The sequence below is a fragment of the Anomalospiza imberbis genome, chromosome 20, assembly GCF_031753505.1.
Source record: "Anomalospiza imberbis isolate Cuckoo-Finch-1a 21T00152 chromosome 20, ASM3175350v1, whole genome shotgun sequence".
Taxonomy (NCBI): domain Eukaryota; kingdom Metazoa; phylum Chordata; class Aves; order Passeriformes; family Viduidae; genus Anomalospiza; species Anomalospiza imberbis.
In genome coordinates, this window is record NC_089700.1 from 5440920 (window position 1) to 5458980 (window position 18061).

Sequence of the window (18061 nt, forward strand, 5' to 3'; positions counted from 1 at the left end):
TACAGCAGGACTCAAATTCTGTGGTTTGACTCATGCACCACAGAAAGAGCTGTTAAACCTGCCCCAATAATGTGAGACTATTTCTTTAACCAGAGTCCATTCTCTAAAAGAACTAAAAAAGTAGCAGTCACATCCTTAAACTCCGAGTTAAAGCTGAATTAAACTGAGCTGCATAAGTTTTCTTCCCTGCTAAGAGTCAGGCTGATATTGGTATGCTCCCTGGATTCCAGCAGGAAACAGTATTAAATGAAAGGATGATGCAGTGGGGCACTTCAATTCCTTGGCCACCACCTTTTAGTCACAAGATAATAGCAGGAGACACCTGGCTTGGAAGTGGACCCTTCATCAAGCATAATTAAATGCTGATTTAGTAGGTAATTTACTCCTGTGAAATTCTTGGTCATGATCTCCACCTCTCCTCTGACGACTCGTATAACTTTATTAAAAACATTAGCATTGATTTTCTTCACTCATTACAAGCCAGTGGATTTATCTGCATTAGCAAATTAATTCATCCAAACTCTTATTCCAAGAAGAGCCAAAGCCTGCAGGAAAGCAAGAGCTACAAGCTGTCACCAAGGCAGCAGCATCACATATTTCTTGCTCTTCTGACTCACCTGGCCTAGAAGTTACACTTCTGCAGCAATTCAAAACAGGCAGAAGCCCAACAGATCAAACAACAGATGATGTTCCCTGTTCTCTGAGGCAACAAGTGTTCCCTAACCAAAATCATCCCAGTGCAGCAGCTGCAGTGAAGAACCTTTCACATTTGTGATTTCCAAACAACACAAACACAAGCAACGTGCTGGGAATACGTTACCATGGGATTGGAGTCTGCAATCAGGTCCCGCAGGGAATCCAGGAACCCTTGGTCCTCCACCATCTGGGCATTGATGTCGTGCAGCTTGGCCACGCAGACAGCTGCAGTTTTCCTCACGTAGGGGTCCTCATCCTTCAGACACTTGCGCAGGGGCTCGCACAGGTACTCGGTGATTTTATCCACGCGGATGCAGCCCATGGTGCGCACGGCCAGCGCGCGGATCAGCGGGTTCGGGTCCTCGCAGTCCTGCACCAGAACACCAACAAATCTGCACCAGTACATCCCCTGCAGCCAGGCTGCTCTTACTTAAGCAGCATCTCTCTGATTACATGCTAAGAGCCAGGCAATTATTTCAGACCAGGGATAAAAGGGCACTTGGTGCTTCATGGAAACATTTTATACTGTCTCAAGATGTTTCCATCCTGTAAAATTGTTGTCTGGGTGTCCTTTCATTCTCCCAGCAAAGCTGCTTTCAACATGATCCAACAGCTAAGCTGGAGAGGAAGCATCCAAATTCTCACCACAGACAAAGTAATTTACTGATTTCCAACCTTCCTGGTTTAAAGGAGCAAGAAATAAAATGGGGAAAATCAGCAACTAAATACAATGCAACAGTCATCTAGACCTACTTCTTAATGGCCAAACACAAACATCCCTCAAGTTACAACACATGAAGCACTAAGCAAAGGCTACTCTAGAGTTGCTTTTCTAAAGAGGAAAAAGAAAAGGCAGACAGGAATACAACATTTCCTACTCCAAGCCTACATAGTTTTCCATGCATCCAATCCATCTACATCTCTGAGCTCCTCCAAAATCAGCCTGTAAAAGGATGGCTGCAGAATGACCTACAACAGCATTTACCTTTCACTGTTCAAACTTCCTGCAGCTGAAAAACTAATTTAAAGTCTGCAAGAGAAGTGACATCCTACCAGTGCATTCCCCACCTTGAACTGGGAAGTGCTGAGTTAGTGCACACCAGTGCCAACACTTGCTCTTCACTAACACCTGTCCCTCAAGTTGCCAAAAGGGACAGCAGGCTTTCCTCTGCAGGGAGTGGGATGGAAAATATAATTTTGTTTGTCCATTCTAACAGAATTGCACTTTACAGACAGACAATATTCTTTCCAGAGAGGAAGACAGGGACATCCTCTCTGAACAAAAGAGCGGATCTCTCAGCTTAGGTCTTCTCACCTCCTTCTGCCTCAAGAACCACAACAGAAACTTGGAACTCAATCCCATTCCCCTGTGTCTCAGATTTTATAACACTCTGCAAGGAGTCTCAAACTTCTAAGCACTGGGTTTTATCTTGCACAACATGGAATTGAAATAACATTTCCTAGATAAGGAGAGACAACCTGACAACAGAACTAAAGGCAATCCAGCAATCAGGCTGTTGTTTTCCCAGTGAACTGTCTCTCAGTTTCACCAGAGATAAATGTTTTCCACATAGAGCACAGCTGGAACATTCAAACAGGAAGTTTGATATCCATGTCTCAGATACTACAAAGGCTGGAAGATGAAACAGATAAAATCTGTTTTTCAATACCAGAAGTTGGTAAAACAACAGAAGCAGCTTTCCCTGGAGCAGACTCTTTCACAGCCACTTACTGGCTGTTGAAGTCATCACCTCTGCAATAACCAGAAGGAACAAATGAGAGAAAGGACCCAGATCTAGTGGATTCAGCACCCTCCTCTATGAGCCCAGCCCCAAAGCAGAGACAAAGCTCCCACAGAGATGTGCTGGCAGCCACTGTGTGGACCCTTTCCTGATGTGCCAGGGGAGCGGGTTACCTTCACAAAGCTGTTGACAGCCATGATGGCCATGTCTGGCTGGCTTTTGGCATAGTTCATCAGGTACAGGTAGACCAGCTTCTTCAGCTCCAGGTTGTCAGTCTGCATGCAGTTGACAACATCAGGGAACAGAGAGCTGGATACACAACACAAGGATAAGCAAGGATGGAATCAGAGAATTGTTTAGATTAGGAAATGCCAGCAGCTCCCCCAGCACTGCCACAACCACATCCCCAAGTGCCACATCTAAACACTTTCTAAAACTCTTCCAGGGATGGTGACTCCACCACTGCCTGTTTCAATCCCATCTGAACCTCCCTGGCACAACTTGAGGTTATTTCCTCTCATCCTGTAACTCATCACCTGGGAGAAGGGACTGACCCCAACTACACCCTCCTGGCAGGGAGTTTAGAGAGTGAGAAGGGCCCCCTTGAGCCTCCTTTTCTCCAGACTGAGCCCCCCCAGGTGCTCCTCCTCATCAGACCTGTGCTCCAGCCCATCCCCTCCTCTGGACATGCTCCAGCCCCACAATGTTCTTCTTGTCATGAGGGGTCCCAAACTGACCCCAGGATTCGAGGTGTGGCCTCACCAGTGCCCAGCACAGAGGGACAATCACTGCCCTGCTCCTGCTGGCCACACTGTTCCTGATACAGGCCAGGTGCCATTGGCTCTCTTGGCCACCTGGGCATACAGCAGCTTATGTTCAGCCACATCTGACCAGCATCCCTGGTCCTTTTCCTTCTTTCCAGCTGCTCTTTCCCATGTCTGGAGTGTTCCATGGGTTGTTGTGACACAACCTCATATCACTGAGCCTCACACCCTGGCCTGAGCCCATGGACTCAGCCTGTCCAGATCCCCCCTGCAGAGCATTCCTGCCCTCCAGCAGATCCACACTCCCACCCACAAAATAAAAAAGAGAGGTTGCATGGCATGCAAAAGGGATAGTAATAACATCAAGGAAGCCAGAAAAACTAGAGTTACACTTTAAGCACCCTGCTGTTTAATGAAAGGTCACCTTCCCTTTCAAAGCAGTTTGCAATGCTTTTATAATAATAATTTAATCTCTTCTACTGCTTTAACATAGGAGGAGGTGAAAACTAATGCCATTTCCTAAATGTGTTTTAACTGGGGAGTTCAACAAACAAGAAAATTCTACTGTGCCAGGCCTGGAAATGAACCCACAAGAGGAAAAACGTTGCTTTAACATGTTTTGGTCATGCAGGACACTTATGAAGAACCTGCCAAATTTCAGACTAGCAAAGTCCAGAGTGATTAGAAGCTTAAACACTGACAAGCTGGGCTTCACTGAAATGTCAAGCAGCCATCTGTAAACAGCACTGCAGAATAACACAGGAAGTTACACAAAGATTCTGCAGCTCCCAGGTTTGCTGTGGAGATCTAAAGGTGATGGGTAAATGCTGCTGGCAGAAAAGATTAGGGTTTTTTCCCCTTTCAGTTTATATGTTCCTTCACTCTATGATGAAGTCATGATGCTGAATTTGCAAGCATATATTGATTTCCGTGGCAACAGACCAGGCTGCTGTGAATTCAGAATTACTGACTCTCTGCTAGGCTCCAGGAACAGGAGGGAGAAAGGGAGAAAGCATTCATTCCAATAGGTTTTTCTGGTTCTCTCAGAAAGCACTACTGGGGACAGTAAATGCCAGTGTCCTTCAGCTGCAGTAAGACACAGGTCCAATTTCAATATCAGCCATTTTAAAATGTAGCTTTAATTTATGCTGTGCCAGATAAGGCTAAGAAAAAGTTGGAATTACCTTTGTAACACTAAAATCCAGGACAGCAAGCAGCAAGAAAACATCACCTAAAGTGACATACAAAATGGCTGAATTCTGGGTATGCTTTAAATAAAAAGGGCTCTTGGCACTGAGCTAAACCCACACTGAAAACAGTTGTTTCTCTTGCTTTCAGTGCCAGCAAGGAGTCTGAGAAACCTGTGACTCAGGCACAGCACAGGCAGGGACACAGCCATCCTCACCAAGGTGCCAAGGAGCTGTTCCATGGACATGTGCCACCACACCTGAGAACCTGAGCTGCTTTTACCTGACATCCTTCCCCACAGTCATGGCTGCAATAACCTTCTTTACAGCTTCTTTCCTCTTCTCTTTCTTTTCATTGTTGAGTTCAGCCTTCAGCTCAAAAATCTCTCCTGGCAGAAGACAAAAAAAAAACCAAAACAAAAAAAAACCAGATTAAATCTCTCAGAAGAAAAGAGTCTTGTTCTAGGGATAATTCAAGAGTGAATTTTTGTTTTCTTGGCCTGTTATTCCCATAAAACTGGCCCAGCTGCACTTGGAAGCTGTCAGGCTTTGTGCAGAACATGGTTCTCTGAGAAGCAAAGCTGCAACACTCAGGGGACTGATATGACTCCACCTTGCAGAGGAAAATGCCATGAACAAGAACCACACTGTGTGTGGCAGCTCTCCCACTTCCAGGACACCAAATCACATCCCTGGAGCATCTGTTTCTCTGAGGCAACCATTACATAACCAGCATGAAAAGGGACTTGGAGATGCCAGATTCGTGCCTGCAAGAAACAAACTAAGCCAGGAATTTTGCCCAGACTTTTTAAGTTTTGCTCATTATTGAAAGCTTCCTCAGAAAGCTGGAGTGGAGCCCAAGTGCTGTGGTTCCTGAAACAGGACAGCATGTGTTTAGTCCAGTGGAAAAAAAGCTAAAAAGAGCTACCACTAACAAAAGCTGCATGTAACACAGCTTGTCTGGATTCCAAGGTTCCCAAAGCAGCCTTTTCCACAGCATTAATTCTTCCAGATATGACTGTGTAGAAAGCCAGTTCAGGCTGGGTCACCAAAGTGGCAATCAAGTTATAAAATAAAGCAACATGTGCAAAATGCTGTTTATCAGGCCTGTTCCAGACAGAGTCAGTGGTATGAGAAGGATAATGCTCCTGACAGACAGACAGACAGCTTTCCTCAGGAAGGACAGCCAGCAGCATTCCCACTGGGAGCCACAGCCTGAGCACATGTTACAAATATCCAAATATCCCTGACACGTTCTAGCACCAACTTTCCATTCCTACCCTTGCTCAGAGCAGCACTAATTAAAATCTGACACAGGGAGACTGCCAGGGACTCCAGAAGAGAAGAGAAGCTGCTGCAGTGCAGAGACCACTCGTCATCCCTCCTGCCTGAGGAAGAGCCTGGCATTACTCACCCAGAGCTTGTGCCCTGGAGCAGAGCTGAGACAGCTTCAGCTTTCACCCAGCCCTGCAGCCAGCCCATAAAAACCTGCCTTCAGCTCTGAACTTTCAGAGCTGCTCCTTGGAAAGATGTCAACTGCATTAGCTCCATTTATGAGCTCATTGTGAAGCTTAATGACACATAAATACATCAACAGTGTGGGTTTTTTCACTGGCAGGCATTCAGAGGGAGCACTCAGCCATTTTGCAAAGGAGAGGTTAATGCAAACCATTTTCCACATCTGCTGGAGAATGATCAGGCTTAAACTGCACTCAGAAACAGTGTTTTGTTCAAGAACAGGTTAGAAAATCTGCCTGGGACTGTCTTGGCAGAACAAGCCCTGTTCTGAAACAGCTGAATAAAGAAAGTGATCCCAAAAATCCTTTCCAGGCTTCCCATTTTTAAGGGCAGCAGTTTGTCCTGAGGTGAGGTAACTACCACACCTGCAAAAAAGGCAGAGGAAAGTCAAACAGTGCACCTGCAGCTTTGGAGAAAATGGCAGCAGGAAAACCCATTATGTTTGCTTGATTTATATAAACAAAATATTAAATTCTTCACATCAACCTAATCCTGTGATGCCCAAATTAACAACCATCCCTAGTCTGGCACTTGTTAGCCCATTAACCAAAACTTTGTCTCTGACTAGATCTGCACTCAAATCCCGTTGCTTTGCTTTCTGATCCTTGAAAGAGCAGCAATTTGGGTTATTTTGTGAATCATAAAAACGTGTAATACCCCAGTTGTGTCTTTTGTCACCATGTGACCTACTTTGGAAGTTTCTCCCTGGATGATTAAGAAGAGAAACAGGGACAGAGCTACCAGAAAAGCACAAGTTCTCCTGCATGCAGTCAAAAAAGCTGTGTAAAAATAGCCACCCACCACCTCCTATCCACTGCACCAGCTCAACACCAACCTTTTTTATTGGTTGTGAAGTATTTGGAGTCCGTCATGGTTCCAGTTCCTTAAAACACCTGAGAATATGAAGAATAAAAAAAGAACAAGTCAGCTCCAAATGCTGTTTGGTGGCAACAGGCAGTTTGTGAGGCAGGAACTCGAGCAAGGACGGTTGGTGAGTGAAGGAGGAAGCAAAAGCTTCACATCCACAGGCACGAGTTCCCCAATCTTCACCCTGCACCTGCTGCTGGTGTTACCTGGCAAAGCCAGGGATTTAAAGGGCTTGGTAAAAACACAACATTGCTGCTCAGCCCAGCTTCCTAAATTCTCAGTCTCAGCAGGCAAGAGGCATTTTTTGAACTCCTTACAACCAGCAGATGCTGGTATGCTCTGCAGCTGTCTTTCCTGGGTACAGAGCTTCATTTTCCAAGGAAAAGCACATCCAGTGTCTTGCCTGGCAGTGAGAAGTCCACGTTTCAGACAAAGGAAGCTGTCATCTCATCTCCCCCTTACGATATCTGCCTGTGCTTGCATCTGATGGAAGGCACAATTAACCCCACTTGCAACACCCACCCCCAGGCCTTTCATTCCTTTCCCTCCTTTTGTTCCCAAAAGATGCAAAACAGTGGGTTATTTTGAAAACAGAAGCCATTACTTTTCAGTTTTCTCAGGCTTGAAATTGAAATATTTCTCTGCCAAGATCTGACATCCCACCTCTGAGACACACACACACACAAAGCCTGTTATTTCAGTGCTGCTTCTCTTTTTTTTTTTTTTTTCCTGTGGACAGGATGGAAAAATGCTATTGGAGCAGCAAGTGCTCAGCAGAGCCACGAGAGTGGTCTCACCAGCACTTCTCTTGCTCCATAGACCTAAATTAATGCCTTGAAATACAGGGATTGCCCAAAAAGGATATATGTGGATATCCATCATTTTATTCTTACAATTGTTAGCTCTGTGACAAATATGAAACAATTTTCAAAACAAGCAGAGGAGTGGGTACTTTTACTGCTCTTGATGAAAGTCTGTATCAATGCTAGGAACTATGACCCTAAAACCATCTCAAAAAGGATTTTAGAATTTCTTTCCTCCTTTTTCTATCTTTTTGGCCCCAATTCCCCTTTTCTTACACATCCTTCCATGACCTTAAAGGCTGCCAGCAAAGCAGTAAATCATCTGTTCTCTAAATGCTGCCTGTCTTGCCTCTAAACCCTGCAGGTCTTGCTGGCTCAGCAACAAAAGGACCAGCACAGCTTTGAACTCCAGGACTGCCCAGCAGTGCACTCAGATTGTTCTTCCTTAACCCTTTCCTCCCTCATCCCTTCAGCAACCCCAATGCCATCACCATTCCATTTTCCCCCATCCACATGGACCAGGTGAACACCCCAGCAGTTGAATTCCCAGCAGCTGCTGAGGGGCAATGCCCCAATTTCCACCCCTTTCTCGTGTATGGAATTTGTCCAATTGCCAAACATCTGCATGAGGATCAACCTGTTGCTTTTCCCAGTTTCCTGGAGCTGCTGCCTGCCCTGTGCCTGCCTGGTTTCCACCTCATCCAATTAGGCTGAATTACTGGGTTTGGTTTGATTTCTCTCCCTTTCTGCTCCTGCCAAGCCTGGAGACAGCTCTGGAAACACATTCCTCATGCAGAGGAGCTTTAACCTCCTTCCAAAACAGAGGCTGGGTTGGGAAAGCCACACGAGCCACAATGCAATTCTTCCAGAAAAATATCTCACAGCCCCCCCAAAAGCAGAAGCTGCTGTGGAGCTTGTTTTGTAATTAAAACCAGAGCCTGTGTTCAGCTGCAATATTACTGCTGACAGAGTCCTTTGGGTTTGAGCTCAGCTTAAAAGGAAGACTTAAAATGTTTTTCTCTGTGAGAGTATTTGGCACAGTGCCATGCAAAAAGCACTGAACGTGGCCTTGATGTTCTTTGTTTGCATTATGTGGGGATTTGTCATCCAGGGTCACAGCTCAGCTGAGCTGCACTAATACAGCTTTAACTGGGGCCAGAGCAGCAGATTAGAGAGAAAATGGAGGGGGGGAGGGAAAAAACCCCAACCCAAACACCATAAACATCAGCCCAGCTGAATAAAGCTACACACAGAGAGGAAGGAACCCTGCTGGATTTCAGAGATGGTCGTTAAACCTCAAGTGCAGCATATTTTGCTGTTTTTCTCCTTTCAGATTTGTTTTTCTCCTTTCATATACTTGGAAACATGAAGAATCCTAGAAACACTCAGACAGGGCCAAGCACAGCTCATGCCTTTCCAACCTGCTTTGATGGATCTAAATGAGAGCTTAGGTCAATAACCAACCTGCCCTATTCCAGGTGCAGCACAGGGTAAAGCTCCTTTTCTCACGAGCACACAGATTGCTGCTTCATGTGTGTCAGAGCTTGCTTTGCACACTGTTCAGAGACAGCCTGCCAGCAGCACTGGGTATTATCTCATCACTAACAATCTCAGCATGCTTTACAGCAAATGGAACCAGATATTTAAAACACTGCCGTTTGTGTGACTGCAGAAAATGCCAGCTCCTTGGGCACAAATCTAAACCCAGGAGAGCCAAGGTAAATTAGAACATCATGAACAGCCTTGTATTTTCAGAAGAAAAATCTACTTTAGACTGCCCCCTCCTCACTATTGTTCAGTGCCCAGCTCTTGCTGAGATGCAAACAGGCAAGAGGTGCTCAAAGTTGACAGCAAAAGGCTCCTCCTGATGCAACCCCAGCAAAGGAGAAGAGATGAGAACGAGGAATGGCTCCAGAAAGCTCCAGCAATGCTCAATGCTAAAAACAGTGGCTTGACATTTCAATGTAGACTGAAGCAAAGCAAGATAAGCCTCCTCAGCCCAAACCCACACAGAAAACCTGACCCTGTGTCTGACCAACACCTGCTTGGCCTCACATATGACCCCAGTCAGCCTGTCCCGCTCCCCAGCACTGCTCCCACACAGGAGAGTGGCAGGTTTAAGGGCCTTGGGATTAAGGCAAGCTCCTGGACATTGAAACCATCAATCCCTAAATCTCTCAAGTGATCCCTGGTTTAACTCCAGTGTAAGTGGTGCCACCCGTTTTTCCTGGAAAGCCTCTCAAGGAGCTGTGTGACAGCCCAAGCGTGGCCCAGGGCCGCTGGAGAGCCAGGAAGATAAACAGAACAATGGAACAGGGATGGCAGAGGGAGAGCTGTGCCTGCAGCCCTGAACTTGTGCTGCCACAAGGATTTTGTTCCCATTCTGGGGACCCAACACCCCCTTGGTGTTCCCCATTCCACCTGTTCCTCCTACCACCTCCCCATTCCCTGGAAGCCCCATCCCAGCTTTGCTGCCAGCCCCTCTCACACCTCCAGCAGGACTCCCAGCACCCACCCACACTCCAGACTGGCATCCCAGTACCCCCCTCAAGCCCCCTGCCCACCAGCCCTTGCCCAGATCTCTCCCAGTATCCCCCAGTTGCAGGCCTATTCCCCACAAATCCCAGTTCCCCTCCCAGCAGTGCCTGCCAGTCCCTCTCAGCACCCAGCCCTTATCCCTGCCTGCTCCCACCAGTATCCCAGTAGCTTGCTATGCTCCTTCCCATCCCAGTCCACCCTCCAGCATCCCCACCTCACCGCAGGACCCACTGACCCCACTCCTCACCCCTCCATCTCCTCCGCAACCACCTGCCCACTCCTCCCATCCTCTGCCAGTCCGTCTCCAGAGCCACTCCCAGTGCCCCACCAGCGACTCTCCCCACGCCATTCCAGTTCCCCCTCCCAGGCCCACTCACCTCCTCCCAATGCCCCCCATGGTGTCCCTCCCAGTACCCCTCACCTCTCCCAGTACCCCCTTCCCACCTACACCAGTGCCGCCACCCCTCGTCTCCCCCCGGTATCCCCTCCCAGCGCCCTCCCATCGTCCCCCAGCCCCTCCCTAAGCAGCATCTCTCTCTCTCTCCCCGCCCTATCCCAGTAGCCCACCAGTACCTCACAGCTTCTCCCAGTATCCCCTCCCACCACGCCTGCCCTCACCTCTCCCAGCGGTGACCCTCCCCGCGCCCCCTGCCCCTCCCACCTCGCCCTCAGCCCCGGCCCCGCTCGCGGACCGGACTCACCGCTGCGGGGGCGGCGGCGGAACCGGAAGCGGAGGGGCCGGGCGGACTCGCGAGCAGCGAGATCAAACCCTCCCCCGCCCAGAGCGGCCGCGCCCCGCCACCATAGAGCGGCGGCAGCGGGCGGAGCGCCGGCGGCCCGCGCTTCCGGGGGGCGGGGCGGGGCCGAGGCGCCCCCTGGCGGCGGGGCGGCGCGGGGCGGCGGTGTCATGGCGGAGGTGGGCGCGCACCTCACGGCCGCCCCGGCCGGCGAGGACCGGCCCTCCGTGTTCGAGGCGGTGGCCCAGGACAGCCTGATGGCCGCCGTGAAACCCGCCCTGCAGCACCTGGTCAAGGTGAGGGCGAGGCGGGCCGCGGGTGAAGGGAGAGGAGGGGGGCCGGCGTGTAACTCCGGCCGCACTCGCAGGCAGCGGGACAGTTGTGAGCCCCTGGCTTGTGTTGAGAATTAGAGGCGTCGTTTACAGCTGCTGTGATTTATAATTTAGCACTTTACTCCGCTTTTAGATCCTTCCCTGTGAGGGTGGGGAGGCCCTGGCGCAGGCTGCCCCATCCCTGGGAGTGTTCAAATCCAGGTTGGACGGGCCTTGGAGCAGCCTGGGACAATAAAAGGCGTCTGGCTGGAACCACATGATCTATAATGCTCCTTCCAACCCAAACCACTCTGATTCCTCCTGTTTTGTGTCCCTTTTGCAACAGGTGCTTGCTGAGTCTAATCCTGCCCGGTACAGTTTCCTCTGGCACTGGTTTGATGAGATCTACGTCCTTCTGGATTTGCTGCTCCAGCAGCACTCCCTGGCCAGGTGCAGTGCATCCTTCTCTGAGAACTTCTATAGCTTGAAGAGGATCCCCATGGGAGATGGCAGACGGCAACCTCTGGCCACAGCTGGCCTGCCAAAGAGGCAGCACTGGAAATCTCTGCTCCTGCTGGTTCTTGTTCCTTATCTGAAAGGAAAGCTGGAGAAACTGGTGTCCAGCCTGAGGGAGGAGGATGAGTACTCCATCCACCCTCCCTCATCATCCTGGAAGCGCTTCTACAGAGCCTTTCTAGCTGCCTACCCCTATGTAAACATGACCTGGGAGGGCTGGTTTCTTATCCAGCAACTGTGCTACATCCTGGGCAAGGCTGAGCATCATTCCCCCATGCTGAAGCTGGCTGGTGTCCGCCTGGTCAGGCTGACTGCAGAGGATATCCAGGCCCTGGAGAAGAAATGGGCTGCAACCACCTCAAGTCAAACACATAGGTATGGCAGAACCTGGCTCAGGTGTTGCTCTTCAGGGGGTTCTGTGTGCGTGTAAATTTAGAGGTGATGTAGCCAGTAAAAGTGCCTTGTTCTCCAAAAATCCAAGATGAAAGTTTGCTCTGACAAAATGTGCTCCAAAAGGATGTAGTGAGAGTGAAAATAAGGAAACCGGTAGCAGGGATTAGCTTGAAACGATTTTGTGGTAATAAAATTTCAGTTTGGGGGTGTTTTTGGGCATGCAAGCCTTTATTCTGTTCAGTCTTCCCCTGCACTTTTCCAGCAAAGGAGGTGCAGCGGTTGCAGCAATGTTGCTGAAAGGATTGAAACTTCTTTCTTTGATTTTCCTAAGCAGCAGCTAGTCATGGGCACACTGAATACCCTGTGATCCAGGAGTGAAACACTCTGTGGTCCAGGTTCCTTTAACCCAAATTCTTCTGATTTAGACTTCTGAAAAAAACAGGATTTGGATCTTCCTTAAAATAAAAAAAGAACCTGCAACATCCTAATAAGTGCAAACACGGGACACACTGACCATCTAACTTAGCATTAAGGAGCTGTGTGAAGCAGTCACTCCCCAGGTGCTTTTCCCCATGGTCTCCAGATGGATAAATGTGCAGTAGTAACCACCTCTCCCTGCTTCTCTCTGCTACAGCTTTACCTCACGAGTGCAGTCGGCCCTGAGGAAAGCTCTGGGTGGCATTGCCTTGTCCCTGTCCACCGGCCTGTCCGTCAGCGTGTTCTTCCTCCAGTTCCTGGACTGGTGGTACTCTTCGGAAAACCAGGAGACCATCAAGTCCCTGACAGCGCTGCCCACGCCCCCACCCCCCGTGCACCTGGAGCAGGAGCCCAGCTCAGCTCTCCTGCCCAGCCTGAAGACCGTGTGCCCTCTGTGCCGCAAGGTCCGCGTGAACGCCACGGCCCTGGCCACCTCCGGCTTCGTGTTCTGCTACCGCTGCGCCCACGGCTACGTGAAGGCTCACCAGCGCTGCCCAGTCACGGGCTATGCCACAGAGCTGCAGCACCTGGTCAAACTCTACTCCCCTGAGAGCTGAAGGGCTCCCAGGAGCCTCCAGCACCTCTTTGTACATCCCATGGAAGGCTTCAGACCGCCGCAGCTCCTCGCTGAGCTCTGCAGCACCCTTGAACTCGGTGGTTTGTCAGCTTTGCTGCCTTTGCACGTTCTGGCAATGCTCTGCCCTTTGTTGATGAGCTGTTCAAACATCCTGGCAGTTGCAGAGGGATCACACAGCCCCAGCCTGTCAGCCAGCACAGAAATGCCTTAAAAGACCTGCTGAAAGGGAGGAAACATTGATCCTCACATCTGCATCCTCTTACCCAAATCAAAGGCCAGCAGTGGTGCTGCTTGAAGGCATGAGCCAGCAAGTTAAAGAGGTGGGGAGATTCTCTAGGCAGGTTTTTCTTCCCTGGGCAGCTTCCCAGGCCCTTGTGCTGCCCAAGGTGAGCTCTGGCTTTGTCAGAGGTGGAGACAGGCTTAAACCTCTGCTCTTCAGCCTCCTGCATTTTCAGGCTCTTCACTGTGGAACTGAGAACATCACCCTCTGAATTCCCATCAACGGTTCTAAATTAAGATTGTTGACTTTTTAAAGAACAAGATGGACAAGAGGAATGTGACATTTTCTGCACAAGAGAGAAAATGACAAACCAGATTAAAACTGACTCCCAACTGATGAGATTGGTTTATTGTTAAAGAAGTCTTTGCATTCATTATTATCTGCTTTTATAAAGCAAAATTCTTTCTTGATTGAGAACCTAATTTAATTCTTTTCTGGTTATTGGAAAAACAGCTTGCCCCTCTGGGGGTTCTATTTACATAAGAGAAACAAGACTAAAGCTGCTTTCATCTTTCCATGTGATGGTAGTGGATGTAAGATTAGCATTTTGTAGGCTGAGAATCTTTAATGTCTGAGCATTACATTGCAATTATTCCAGTCCCAGCCATGTAGCACATTCATATCAGAATAAAACATCCTTCCACTGAACAGAGGAGGAAAGAAAACCTGTGGGACATGGTTGGCTCTTGCTTGACACCTGATTTTCCAGATGGAATGTTGTTTTCCTTACTCTAGGGAGCAGCAGTGCTTCAGATACCAAGGTGACAGTGCTTAGAGAATACAAGAGCAAAGTTTGCCACACAGAGTCCAGGACCCCACTCCGGTCTTTCCAGATTTAGAGATATTTTCTAACATTTAATCCACCAAACCAGGCATCTCATTTTCTCTCCACTTTAGCTCTGCTTCAGAAGATAAAAATCCCCAATATCCTTCTTCACCTGTAAGCAAGAGAGGAAGGTTATTGAATAATGTGGGAAAATTCAGTCATTTGAATCTTCCCCAAACACCTAATAAACGAGATTTGTTCCTGATGCTTTATTATCTCTGTACACCTCCCTGACCCTTCTACCTGTGCCACTGTGGAGTAATAATAAAAACTCTCATTTCTCTCTTCTCCAGTGGCTGTGGGATCCATGAAGATACTTCTCTTCCCTTTAGAGAGCCAGTAAGAACACACACATTTTACTGGAAGACAGATCACACCAAGGTGTGAGATTTTCTGAGGTTCCACATCACTTTTTACTTTTTGTTAATGTCCTGGTGACTTCAGTGCAAGAGCTCATTTAAATTAGCATTTGACTGATGATTGCTTTTCAGGATAGGTTTATTTTTCCTTTTATCCTTCCTATTCTTTCCAAGTTATTTGTCTGCTGCTCAGGGCGAAGCTGGGCAGGCGTGGGACACTCACCCCCAGCACTGCAGGGCTCTTGGGGAGGTTCATCCTCCCTCTAATGTAGAATTCACTGCTCCAGGACCTCTCCAGCTCCATCTCCCAGGATTAATGCTTCTTCCTCTCCCCAAAATGCCCACCAGATGCCCACCTGCCAGGCTCTGGCTGCTTTCTGCTCCTGCACCACACCCTGTCCCTGCCAAACTTTGATTTGGCCAACTCCAAGACCAGCACAGAACCACCCACATCGAAGCCTCCCAGTTCTGACCAGCTGTAATTACTCTTGTACACCATAAATTGTCCTTTAAAGCTTAGCTGAGTAACAAGAATTAAACCCACCACGGTGACAGGCTCAGCAGTTACCTGGCAGATTTTATGTGTTCCTGGAGATGGCTGCAGGATACCAACTTGGATTTGACTCCTTTGAAACCTCCTGTCCTTAGCAGCCAATTAATACTCATTTGTCAGGTTTCTTGCTCTAAAACTAAGAACTATGCTACAAAACCAATTTGGGCTATAGAAAAATTCCTATCAATCTGCTTTTTAACTGTATTCTTAAAACCATGACAGGCTAAAGATTGACAAGAGAAGTTTTTTTCAGGGAGCACCAACTTTATTAAACCAACCTCTGGACTTACATACTAATTTGTGATTTCTATAGAGTCATGTACCACATACACCCTAAGGATGCTTTTGTGTTGCTCAATACAATTTCATCAACATTAACAGCAGCACTGGAGTTGTTCAGTATCCCATAGCCAGGACTTGACTTTGCAAGTCTTTTAAAAATTATTTTGTGAACCTAAGGCACATTCACAGCTCATCTAGGCAGTGTTTAAAAATCAGAGCATGAAGCAACTGAGTTTTTGCTACTTCCTTAACAGAAACAAAGTAGCTTCTCCTGTTAAGGGAAAACCACTAAAACATACTCCTAGGTATATATTCCACATAGGTGCTTCCTTCTCCACAGGAACAGAGAAATCAATATGAAGATATCATCAGGACCTGGAAAAGAACAAAAAAACTGAATTAGAGAATAGCCCCATCTCTTTTCCTGGGCCCTTCCCTCAACCCCAAAGGGGTTGCATTGCATGAGGAGTATTCCAAAAATACTCCTGGCTCCCTGCTGGCAAGCACTAAATGAGAATACTGAATGAACTGCTAATGAGCTTCTACAGGACAGACAGCTCAGAGTCTGCATTGCACTTACACAGGAGACACAGTGGCACAGTATCTGGAGTTTTGTGATCCATGGCACACGCAGGAGATAAACCCACATCCCCCACCTCACTGCAAGCTCACACAATGCTGCAGCAACAAGTATTAGGGTTACTTTTCAAGTCAAGGCTTTTTCTGCTGTTAAATTGCTAAAAACTCTTTAGTATTTTTTTTAGGGTGCATCAAAGTTTCAAGAACAGCAAAGCTGTTTCCTGCAGACGAGCTTAGCCTAAAGTAGCTCAGAGAGAAGATTAGGTGATCATGCCCTGGTCAGAGCAGAGACACGGAGTCTCAGCAATACCAGTTCAGACTATACTTCACTCATCATTGCTTCTGGGCAAATCTATTTGCCTTCAATAAGAAGCTCGCTCCCAACCCAGGCCTTGGGAGGTTTCCTCCATCCCAGGAGGACGGAAACCTCCTTGGGTTTCCTCCATCCCAGGAGGACGGAAACCTCCTTGGGTTTCCTCCATCCCAGGAGGACGGAAACCTCCTTGGGTTTCCTCCATCCCAGGAGGACGGAAACCTCCTTGGGTTTCCTCCATCCCAGGAGGACGGAAACCTCCTTGGGTTTCCTCCATCCCAGGAGGACGGAAACCTCCTTGGGTTTCCTCCATCCCAGGAGGACGGAAACCTCCTTGGGTTTCCTCCATCCCAGGAGGACGGAAACCTCCTTGGGTTTCCTCCATCCCAGGAGGACGGAAACCTCCTTGGGTTTCCTCCATCCCAGGAGGACGGAAACCTCCTTGGGTTTCCTCCATCCCAGGAGGACGGAAACCTCCTTGGGTTTCCTCCATCCCAGGAGGATGAAGCACGTGGAGCAGGGGAGCACAGGGATGGAGGTGACATCCCTTCTGCAGCCGAGCAGAGGCTGAGGAAGGCAGGTCACAAACTGGCATTCCAAGGTCAGCAGAGCAGTACCAAGCAAACACAAGAGGAAAAAAACGTGTCTTACCTATAAATGCTGCTGCAGTCAGCGTCCCTCCAAGGCTCCAGAGGCCTGTTTGGAACCTTCCCTCCCCTCATGCCACACGTTTACACTCTCTTCCCATCTCCTTCCCTGTACCCTGCCCACCAGGTCCCTGCAGCTCTTCACTCCCCAGTTCCTCTGCCCGTGCCGCCCTACCCCAGCCTCGCACCCCTTGAGCTCCCAGACATCCTCCCCGCATCTCAGCAAGCCCCACATGCCCTACACCTCGGCCGGATTGCGGCTCCTCAACCAACCCCTAGAGCCGCTTCCGCGTCTCCTCACCCTCCCTGTCCCCGTCCCCTCACACTCCGAGCCCTCAGCTGCCCCTCCGCGGCCCCGCATCCCCTGGACGCCCGGTGTCCCCATCGGTGTCCCCATCATCGGTGTCCCCATCATCGGTGTCCCCATCATCGGTGTCCCCTGTCCCGCACCCCTCACGCCGCGCCGCTCCCGCAGGCCCGGCCGCGCCGGGGCGGAGCCGCCCTCTTCGCCCCACCCCTCCGCTAGTAACAACCAATCACAGCGCGCGGCTCTGCCGGTGGGAGCCAATAGAACGGCGCGTTAGAGGAGCGGGGGGCGGCGCGGGCGTTTCCCGCCCTGAGGAAGCCTGAGGGGGGCTGAGGGAGCGGGTGGTCCCTGTAAGTGCAAAACGCCTGTTCTGTCCGCGTTTAGCTGAAAGAAATGCCAACGAATGGCTTTTACAGGAGTTATTGCCGCACTCAACTTCAGCAAAAGTCAGTAGAACGCAGTTGCTCCAAAGAGAAGCTTTACTAGGAGAAGGAAAACTTTACCCTTCAATACCAATTGTCTTGGTGTCAGAGATCCTGGCTAGGTAAACCTATATAGAGCTAATGTAAAGTACGTTCGAAAGCCAGATTCAAGAGCCCTAAAAATGGGTATCCAAAAAGTGAAGGCGGATAGAAAACAAACCGTATTTCCCACCACAGAATGTGGCTCCCTCGGTTTGGAAGAACAGCCTCATATCCCCCAGCTGTGATTATAAAGCACCAGCAATTTAACTGAACGTGATTACATTCATTGAATACAGCTGGAATCACCCTCCAAATAAATTTGCCT

General features: G+C 49.0%; 2 protein-coding genes, 1 long non-coding RNA gene and 1 other non-coding gene across 5 annotated transcripts in view; 1 reads left to right on the top strand and 3 right to left on the bottom strand.

Moving 5' to 3' along the window:
* Positions 1–10915, bottom strand: part of AP2B1 (adaptor related protein complex 2 subunit beta 1) — a 75006-nt gene extending 64091 nt beyond the window's left edge. For both annotated transcript variants that reach the window (XM_068210316.1, XM_068210315.1), the window contains exons 1-5: positions 10817–10915; positions 6743–6800; positions 4673–4778; positions 2612–2747; positions 821–1066 (exon numbers count right to left, since the gene is read on the bottom strand). In XM_068210316.1, the coding sequence (XP_068066417.1) occupies positions 821–1066; positions 2612–2747; positions 4673–4778; positions 6743–6779 (525 nt within the window). In that variant the 5' untranslated portion in view covers positions 6780–6800; positions 10817–10915. The remainder of the gene's footprint in view (positions 1–820; positions 1067–2611; positions 2748–4672; positions 4779–6742; positions 6801–10816) is intronic.
* Positions 10916–10940: 25 nt separating this feature from the next.
* On the top strand, positions 10941–13743 carry PEX12 (peroxisomal biogenesis factor 12). Its single transcript, XM_068210319.1, has 3 exons — positions 10941–11148; positions 11510–12054; positions 12707–13743. The coding sequence occupies exons 1-3, from the start codon at positions 11023–11025 to the stop codon at positions 13104–13106; spliced, it is 1071 nt and encodes a 356-aa protein (XP_068066420.1). The 5' UTR covers positions 10941–11022; the 3' UTR covers positions 13107–13743.
* LOC137485692 (uncharacterized) lies at positions 13735–17121 on the bottom strand. Its single transcript, XR_011005426.1, has 2 exons — positions 16970–17121; positions 13735–15801 (listed from the first exon to the last, which is right to left on the bottom strand). It is a non-coding gene; the product is annotated as an uncharacterized lncRNA (long non-coding RNA).
* Positions 16250–16347, bottom strand: LOC137485987 (Z30 small nucleolar RNA). Its single transcript, XR_011005532.1, has one exon. It is a non-coding gene; the product is annotated as a Z30 small nucleolar RNA (small nucleolar RNA).
* Positions 17122–18061: the final 940 nt, after the last annotated feature.